This window comes from Haliaeetus leucocephalus, unplaced genomic scaffold, assembly GCF_000737465.1.
Source record: "Haliaeetus leucocephalus isolate CR32 unplaced genomic scaffold, Haliaeetus_leucocephalus-4.0 Scaffold0, whole genome shotgun sequence".
Lineage (NCBI taxonomy): Eukaryota > Metazoa > Chordata > Aves > Accipitriformes > Accipitridae > Haliaeetus > Haliaeetus leucocephalus.
In genome coordinates, this window is record NW_010972436.1 from 5,417,335 (window position 1) to 5,427,342 (window position 10,008).

General features: G+C 40.9%; 1 protein-coding gene across 1 annotated transcript; it reads right to left on the bottom strand.

The window, feature by feature from the left end:
• Positions 1 to 949: 949 nt before the first annotated feature.
• On the bottom strand, positions 950 to 9,560 carry CLDN12 (claudin 12). The gene is made up of 3 exons (XM_010574094.1): positions 9,541 to 9,560; positions 7,548 to 7,614; positions 950 to 4,927 (listed from the first exon to the last, which is right to left on the bottom strand). The coding sequence occupies exon 3, from the start codon at positions 4,903 to 4,905 to the stop codon at positions 4,168 to 4,170; it is 738 nt and encodes a 245-aa protein (XP_010572396.1). The 5' UTR covers positions 4,906 to 4,927; positions 7,548 to 7,614; positions 9,541 to 9,560; the 3' UTR covers positions 950 to 4,167.
• Positions 9,561 to 10,008: the final 448 nt, after the last annotated feature.

The window sequence follows — 10,008 nt, forward strand, 5'->3', positions numbered from 1 at the left end:
CTAACGCTCAAAGGGTTTGTGTTTTGCCCCATAACAATGGGGAAATGCTTGTTACTGAGTCACCATAATGCTGCTGAGCTGTAGTTGCCAGGAGCAGCACACAACAGAAACGACGCATCACTAACCGTTACTGTCGTTCCGGACTGTCACAAGTCCCTGGGATGCCTGCACGACTTTCACACGTAAGGTAGTAACATATTCTCCAGCTGACAGCACAGCTGGCACAGCCGAGGGGAGGACAGGATGGCTAATGCCACCACCGATTTTCTTGTGTGACACTAACACAATGCAAGTCTTACCAGTCGAGGAAAAGACTAATCCAGCACAGAACTTTTCAGCTGGGTTAGCAAGTTGCACTGGTTAAGCGATGGCTGAGCAAGCAGCAGAACTGACACAGGGAAGGGACAGGGCTTGGGTGCAGAGTTAGGACTGCGCTCTTTTCCCTGTCACACTGACGCTTTGGCTCTGCTGTGGGGCTGAACCAGATCCTGGCCCCCAGCCTGCATCCTGGCCACAGGCAGGGAAAGGAAATCCTCTAGATTAAAGGAAATCACTCTCCGTCTTTTAAAGGCAAAAGGAACCCTAGAACTTCTTAGGGCTAGCTTACAATAAAAATAAAGGGAAATTATAAATAACAGTCTAGCTTTCAGAAGGTGGCAAAAGGATTGGTTTGGGTTTTTAGGGGTTGGTTTGTCTTGTTTGTTTGTGGGTTTTTGGTTTGTTTAAAGCAGGAGTCCTATAAAATTAGGGAATTAAAATGCAGTATACACAACATTTTAAGCCTGTTAAGGCATCTGAAACAGTCTGGCAATCAATATCAAAACAGGTAAAGTCTTAAATATTCCAGCAGTTACTGTTTTCCACAAAATTAATCAAAATAAACTGCATCTGTATGAGAATGTTTTATTAAAAATACATATCTTCTGTTTCACATAAAAAGAAGCAACACTGTAAACAAACACAACTTGAGAAGTTGCACAAGAATTACTTCAAAAAAATACAGATTCCTGTAATCCCAGAGCACCCAACCTTTGACTGCATGAGCCACAAGTTAAAACCTTCCTTTGTTCAAGACCCAGAGTGCCTGTCCTGTACACAGCAAAGTGCCCAGGAAGGAGCAACTGGTCAGAGGCAGGGGTGCTAATTGCTCCACAGCGGCTGTTCCCTGGCAGAGATACATGCAAGATACACGCGTTCTTCTCCTCAAATCCAGGGAGGCCTGTCAATCCCCAGCCCTGCTGCTGTGCACAATGGTAACCTTAGCAAGAGAAATGCTGGAGCGGCACTCAGCTCAAGTGTCACAGGTTGGCCACCTCTTTGTGTAAAGGAGAAATACAGCACAGCACTTTCAGGTAATTTCACTTCGGATCCAGCAGAAACTCACATTAACAGCACTGTTGAAAGAAACCCAGCCGTGCTTCAGTGATATAACACGATGCAACAGTCTTTTTCATAAAGATGACCTTAACTGAAACCTATGCTGGAATCCACTAACTTTTGGATCCCCACTTTTTGTAACTCAGATCCATCTCAGACTTTTGGAAAGACAATTTTCAAAGCAACCAGTTATCAGTTTAGGCAGCAGCAAACACTGATTGAAAGTTTAGTGCATAAAAATCAAAGTCAGAATACAAAAGAGCTGTCAGAGACATCTGCTATTTGAAGTGCACAGAAAAAAACACTGGCTGCATTTACTCTTGTAGAAAACATGAGTTTGCCAGGCTGCCTTTCTTGCTCTGGAGATGCTGAAGATTCTGCTCCTTTTAAAGTCACCAAGAGATGTATTCATCATCCCTCCAAAATGATCAACATGCTTTGTAAATTCAGGCTCAAAAAGCATGCCAGACACTGACTGTAAACTAACATTTACTGGCCAACTCATAACTTGCGCAAGGCACAACGAAGAAAAGACACTGGAATGATGAGGAAGCAAGCTGATGTGAAATCACAAACCAGTGATCCCTGTGCTTTGACCTGACAAAGCATCTAAGGATATGGGCAGCTGAAACAGCAACAGTATCTAAGGTTGGGCAAGCAGAATAACTGTAAAGCGAAGTTCAATTTTTTAAGAAAAAAAAGCTGGCTTGCAAGTCATTATACATGTTCTAATCCCATACAAGTCATAATCTGATTAAAAGGAAAAAACAAAACAAAACAAAACTTCATCCAACATCATACCTTGCAAACCTAAGAGGGTGTTAAATTCATGTAACTTTAGAGGCCTATCTCCTTAAGTATTCTTCATCATCTACAGTGTTAATTCCTTAGACTGCAATTTAATCAAGCACTCTGAAAGGCCCAGTTTACTGACTATGCTGGGAATTTATGACAGAGATCAGCTTCCTCACTCAGTGCACTTAATTCCAAGGTCTACCAGTTAAAACACAATGATTCCTCTTAATATACTGTTACCACACAGATTGTAACAGAACAAGAGTTGCCCAGCACAGCATTTGTTCCTATTTCTAATGCATGGAAAAAGAAACAAACTGACTTTCAGGACCTTGGATGAGTTTGCAGAACTGGAATTAAAGAACTCTATTTGATTTTTTAGCAAAGCAGACTTGTTCTGGGATTAATGAAATACAAATATCCACTAATCTCCAGAATGCCACCAGTCAAAATAACTTTCCTTACTGGAATGACATCTTAAACACAAGATCTCAATTTGCCAAAATCTGAGCAAATCAAATTCTTGCCTTAATTGTAACACTCTTCAACTCACTGTCATCAAATTTCCAAGTACTTTCAAAGCCCATATTGAAAAGCTTTGATCCTTAGGGCTGACCTGCTCTGCATTTTAGAAGGAAAAAAATGATTTAAAGACATCCCAGGCTGGGAATTTATAATCCCTCCTCATCCTTGTAGAGCTACAAGGTGAAGCTCACAAGTTACTTAAAACCTCATCTTACAGAAAATAGGAATGGTAAACTTTCTCCAGTTGTGAGGTGGCAGCATAGGAAATAACTGGATTTTAAAATAGCTCAACTTGAAAGGTGTTGAAGAACAAGGCTGAAAAGGTTAAGTCTTAATCAGTAATTAAATAAGCTACAGCATGAAAAGTCCAACAACCATAAAGGTCAAATCTGAGAAATACACAAGCTCATTGTTACTTGTATATACATTAAAAAAAAAAAAAGACAATCTAGATTTAAAAATCTCTCCCCAGGGTTATAATCCCCTTCCTAGAGAGATGTAGTTATAGCCTGTGTACAGTGTTCCAAAAGAATGTTTTATAGCCTTCAGAATTCTTCATGGTTTTCCTAATCCATTTTGCAGTGACATTTCTCTCCAGAATTGAGTAACACTTTAAAGGCTACTTGAAAAATCCATCTTTAAGATGGCCTTCAAATAAAATATTCAAGCTTCTAAACAGAATTTTTAAATACAAGTGGTTTTTGTTTTAATCACAAAACAGATCTAGTGAATTTGGTAACTTATTAAAAAACAGACTAGAAATAAAATTCACAAAGAAGTTTCTAGCCTCCAGTAATTCACAAAATGCTATTACAGTACAGAAGAACGTTATTAGTTAAGCCAGTTTTATTTCTTCTGATAGCTACTTTGAAAATAAAGGGTAATTTGACACTAATTCTATTACAGAAGTTCATAAGCAGGTAGCTTTTTGTGTGTGCAGTAGAAAATAAAGAACAGTGCTACAGAACTGAATTAGTCTGCCAAATACCCTTTTCAGACATCGCATCGTGAAACATGTGTGTCTAGATGAACAAGAAACTCAGTGAACCCCCTGCAGCCTGTTCCACTGCCTGCATTTGGATAATGCATGGGTGCAAGGGTCCACCTATGTAGCTCTTACAATGGGATCAGAATCTAATAATAGCTTATCAAATAGCAAAGAGGTTCAAACCTACTTTGATCTCAGTAAGCAGAAGGATGAATGGATACTATTGTTAGTGTACTGTCCCAACATTAGCAGCAATTTTGTCTGTAGTGAGCTCAGAGTTAAAAAAGAAAAAAATTTGGTCAGGAAGTAACACACGAGAACAGCAACAGACTTGCTGAACTCAGGTCTCCATTGCTTTGCACCTTGGGAAAGTTGACCTTACAAATGATAATATGCTCAGTGCAAGGCAGCAGAGAGAATCAAGCCTGTAATTTTCCTGGTTTGAACAAGCACAAAAACTTGGCTTCCAAGACTTTGTCTTCTTAAGATGCATGTGTCACAACAGGAATGTCAATTTCTATGGCAGAGAGGCGAGAGCGTGCAGAATACGGCTGAGAGGCATAGCTGTGCATGCTAGGGGCATGGGAATAGAGGGGCTGCCAGAAAGGAGAAGGTAGGCTTTTACATGCGCAGTACCACAGAAACAGCAGAACGGAAGTGAAAAACAGACCGCCAGCGCTGGCAATAGCAATAAACACAGAGATGTCAAAGCTAAAGACAGGCTCGTATTTTCTGTTCAGATAATTGTTATAAAAAATGACCCAGATGGATGGAGTGAGACAAATGGCACACGCAAGGAGGAACAAGAGGCCAGCCACGAGATGGCAGCCCGCACTGTTTACAAGGCATTTGGCCAATTTGATGTTTGGCACACTGGATACAAAGGCTGTGTTACACATGCCAATCAAGCAGAGAAACAGAGCTGAGACAGCAGTAAACATACTCAGTGGAAGGGCAAACTGAAGAACACGCAAATCCAGTTGATCGACAGCGGTGTACCACTGTGGGTCATATATCACACAGTCTCTGCTCCCATCAAAGCGAGCGCACTTAATCCAGAGTCCAGTGTAAACGGTCACATTCCTCTCATTCTTGTTGAATGTGTACAGTCTCATTTGCCTCCAGTTTGGAAGCAGAACTGCTGCAAGGAGTCCAGCTACTGAGGCTGTTCCACTGAGGAAGGCCAGTACAGTTGCTGCGTGAACATCCCGGCAGCCCATGCTTACCCACAGAAGTTGTTTCCTGCAATTAAAAAGAAAAAAAAAAAAATTTAAAAATCAATAGGTGCAAGTTTATGGACACAGGACTGACTACAGTTGACTTCTGTCAGGTTAATAAACTCGTGTGGTAGGCAGTAACCCTCTGGCACCATCTTTGCCTTAGACTCTTATGTGGAGGTAACGCCACCAAGTTCACGCTTTAATGAAACCTCAGATTATTTCACAGACTGTTATGATTGCTTAGCTGACAGACTACTAAATTCACTGTGTTCAAAATCAAAAAGGAGCGCTTTAACATTGGATTCTACACAGCCTTTCAGCTTGTGTCACTGCATGGACTTTTAGAGTCTGGGTGGAGAAGGTGAATCATTGAGTAAGTGTGATTTAAGAAGTTCACCTCTCCCTCAACTGGCAGCTCCCTCTCTTTAGCCCAGATGTAACATCAGAGTGCGCGATCAGTCCTACCACACTGCCGTGTGAGTAAAAGGGAATTGCTTAAAACCATCATCGCTAGACGGGACAAGGAATGCACATGTAGGCAGTTATACACATTTCATATAGGCCAAATTGTTGGTGAGAGCCGCAAGCTAGTAGAGAAGGCTCTGTTGAGTAATTTACTATGATTTTTTCAAAAGCAATTAACAGTTCTTCCACACTACTTCTGCCTTTCAAAACCAGCTGTCCAAGCACACGAACAATTCCAGAAAGCAGACAGCTTTTCAGCTTTCACATTTTCCTCTTCAGATGAAGTGTTAAAGAATACTGCTTCCTTTTCAATATAACCACTGTCTTTGTACCTAGTAGAGCCTCTTGCCTGCAGAGATCCTGGGAAACAGTCTCAATAATGGGTCTTTTATAAAGAAATTGATTAAAAAAAAAAAAAAAAAAGACAGACTCAATTTGAGTAATCCCGTCTCTGGGTGCTTGAGATACTTTAAAGAGGCTTAATACAGAATAGGCGCTAAGCATCCACCCCAGAGCATACTTGAAGCAGGACACTAAAAATTATAGTACCTAAAAATGAGCAGAAACTGTGAAAAATCTGAGAGCTACTAAGTCATAAACTCCTACTGAAATTTCTTCCAAATCATTATACTGCATTGCACTGATTTGTCTAAAGTCACAAAACAATTCTTTAGGTACCAGAAGTTCTACCTAATGCATATACAAATAACTGAATATCTGTATCTCAGTAAGGTTACAGACATGAGTGCAACCAAAGAGGAAATGGGATTTGATCCCTTACCATCCTTCCACACCTGCAAACACCATATGCCCAGGGAACTTTTCAGATAAGCAATTTCCATGTATACTGGAAGCAGATTACAAGCATTATCGGGCTATACAGCTAGTCAGCATTTTATTGATTTATAGACAAATAAAGAAAGCCCAATTTGTTTCGTAAGAAAGCATTAGGCATTTATTTACTTTTTACGCCATCTAACCCTGAAGGATTGCAATGGTATGTGGGAAACAATTAACTGTTGATCATACTCTTTTAAAGAAGCACTGCTGAGAAGAAATAATGACAACCACATTTAAGCTAAAAATGGACCTCATTCATCAAAAAGATGGCATTATATATTTGCTAAGAATAGCTAAGCGCAGGCAAGCTACTGTTCTCATGGCAGTAACCTTTTCAGATAGTGGATCATTGATAGGGTACCTCCCAGGTAGGGGGACCTGAGACTTATTTCCATCATAACTGATTTAATATTTCGCTTAACCTCAGCATCAGTAAGGTCAGTGCAACCAACCTGCAAGGAAATGGAACCATAACAAATGAGCTTGAGAGGTAAATCTAATATAACATCAAATTTTGTTCTCCTCGAGCTTGATAATTCTGCTCTTCCATAAAGAGCTTGCCTTTGCCTGGATAAAACTTCCATGCAGGCAAAGCATACTCTGAGACAGAGGTCTACCAGGAGCAGCTGGAATAAGCACAAGACGGATGGTTTTCAGAAACCCACTGCCTCTGCAAATCATGGGGAGGTATTTTCTTTCCTTCTACATTATCAAAATATAGTTATGGCAAGGACTACGCAGCCAGGACTTAAGACAGCATGGGGGAATTTGTATTTTTCTATTACCTCTGCTGTATCAGTTACATAGACTGAAGACTTTAGTCTCTAGTTCATCCTAGTTGCCAGGTATGTTTAGGCCACCCTGCATAGCTTGTTTTTGCTAGCCATTCCTGGCAGAAGCACCAAGGGTGGTTTTTTTTTGTTATTTTTTGGAGGGTTGTTTGTTCGGTTTGGGGTTGTTTGGGGTTTTTTTCCATTGTTGTTGGTATCCGAGTTTTCGCCGTTTTAGGAGAGGGAAGGAGAGGGAAGGAGAGGGAAGGAGAGGGAAGGAGAGGGAAGGAGAGGGAAGGAGAGGGAAGGAGAGGGAAGGAGAGGGTCCTTAGTTGTTCTCTTGGGGTAGGAAGGGAAATACAAAGAAAATAGCTTATTTTGCCATTAGAGGGTGTCAAGGAAAAGTGAATTTATAGTTAAGATATCCCTGATCCCCCCTATCAGGGGAAACTTGTCCCATCTTACTGCTAGCTTTATAGCTGTAATTACAGCTTCAGTTACAAATCCCTGATTAAGACAGCAACAAAATAGATGTTGTCTTAATTAAGATGGATCCATTGTACTCACCAGCGGTGTGTTCAAATCAAGAGAAACTGTAGCAGCTTTAAGAGTAGGAAAAAAGGTGTTACTGGATCTAGGAAACAGAACAAGGAAAGAGTCAACATCACATTTGTTTCATACAATTCTAGGAACAGTGTTTACATTATAATTCAGAAATAAGGAATCTCAGATATGTTTACATCAGGCCAACTCCATCACCTTTCTACAATTTCCTCTTATTTAAAAACAAAACTCAAACTGCTTTTTTTCTTCCCCCAGGATTTTTCCCTCTATCTACTCATCTCTGTCTTCATGCAAGAGACAAAAAACTCCCTTTCTTATAGGTGTTCCAAGACATGGAGATGTTCACATCCTGAATTTTGTGTTTCTAGCAAAAAAAAAAAATCCATATAAAGCCATATAAAATTATTACTTCAGATGTTAGGTTCCAGGCTGCACTTATACAGCTGGGACAAAAGGGTGCAATGATTTTGTTTTTGATGTCAGAGAACAATACACAGACTCTAAACTGTTTATATACTTGTTCTCTATTCCTTCCTGGCTTCTACACAAAGGTTTGAAGGAAAAGGGAGAAAGGCAGGAAGTACTGGTGATGCATTTTCAATGGCTGTCCAGCTTTTCCAGAGGAAGAGAAAGGATCCTCTTGTGGATTCTCTTTACACCCATATCTGGGATCCACACCACGGGGTCCCAAGAGCAACTCTGCAGGTCATAATAGGAAAATCGCTTTTCTACTGGACAGTCAGACCTACAAGCATGTCGTTATGTGATTGTAAGAGCTAAAGGTGAGTTTGCCGTACTAACACATACAAGGACACAGAGTTTATTCTAAGTGACCTATATCAAAACCTGAAATATTGTAACATTTATATATGCGTAGTCTCCTGGGGTGCAACATCAAAGAAATTCTTCTATGAAACCATCTAGGCAAGAGAGAGACCTTACAGCACGCACTCATGCAACCCAAGTTTTTCACTAAATGAGAAAATTAATTTCCAAGTCTGGAGTCCTCCAATATGAATGCTATTGCATACAAGACACAGAAATGCAGACACAAGGAAATCAAGCATCCCACTGGCTTTCCACTGCCAGGTTAATCAACCAAGGCCGCTATGAGTAAATGCGATAATTTGGGCAAACTAACTATGCAGGGCTGCAGAGGTCAGCATCAATACCTTCAATTGCATTTGGAGAAGGAGCAGCTTTTTTTTTTTTTTTTTTTTGTTTGGATCTCAAAAAAAAAAAGTATTATTGCACAGCTTGGAGCAGCTGTTCTTATTCACTAATATTTCTGAGCAGTTTTCAAGCTTTTTGTGCATTTAGCAGCAACTGAAGCCAAGATAAACATACAGATCCCCCTCTGCAGGTTCACACCCCAAAATACCAGCCAGTGCTCAGTAACAACCATCGTTAAGTAGAAAATTAGTACTGGCAAACAAACCTGTCATAAAGGGAGCTGTGCCCAGCCCAGGAGTCCCTCCCATTAAATGATGAAAACCTGTGGCCACCAGCTGTTACAATAAACAGATACAGAGCAGGTATGGAATATTCTACAATATCCAACTCAGAAAGCCCTCCATTTCTACAGACACGGAGTTTCTTTCCTCTTCCTCTATCCATTTAGTCCATCTGATTTTATTCTCTATCACTGGTGGTGTTGAACAACTAGGGATCTCAGCCACTTCTGAACTAGCTGTCCAAGGGAAAAAAGCACACTTTGGCCAGGATAGGTGAAACCCTGTCTCACCTTAGATTCTAGACCCGAGCTTCTCATATCCCAAAGATTTTACAGCTGTCATACTCAAGGGTCTTGTATCTGACCCACAGGAGTTACCAGTCCTAACACCACTTCAGGGACAGAATTTACCACGGCTCCTAATCTAAGATCCACAGTGCTGTAGCAAGAGATGCTGGCTGAAGCTGGTTAAAAACTGGTAAACCATTAACTGCCCACAAACTAAAAAAATGAAGGAAAGAAAAAAGAAAAAGAGACATTTACTAGAGACGTAATTCAGCGATGAGTAAAGCCAGCTCTGTTCCCTTGAGAAGACCGCGGTCTGGGAACCACTGCTGTTCTGTAAAGCCCTGCAGGAGGGAGATCACCGTAAGTACAATTCAAAAACAAACGCGCTCCCTAACGATCCACAACAGTATTGTCACTTAAAAAATCACGAGTTTTGGATAACTGACCACCAGAAACTGGAGATCAACAGCTATCCCGTTTCAAGATAAGTGGAAGTAACTGATACAGAATCAGTCCCACCAGTCATTTTTTTTCCTTCCAGAAATCAATCCCTGGGGTCCAAGTTCTACAAAACTCCCTATTAAAATCAAACCCAGACGTACAGGATGAGAACCAACGTTCCCAGCTAACGCATTAGGACTCTCAAGAACGACCTGCGGCGCGGGCCACCGTCTTACCGACCGGTGCGGAAAAACCAGGAGGCCACGGCGGCGGCAGAGGCGG

Bases quoted from the DNA above. Each gene is read 5' to 3' on its own strand.
- CLDN12 (XM_010574094.1), bottom strand. From the start codon at position 4,905: ATGGGCTGCCGGGATGTTCACGCAGCAACTGTACTGGCCTTCCTCAGT.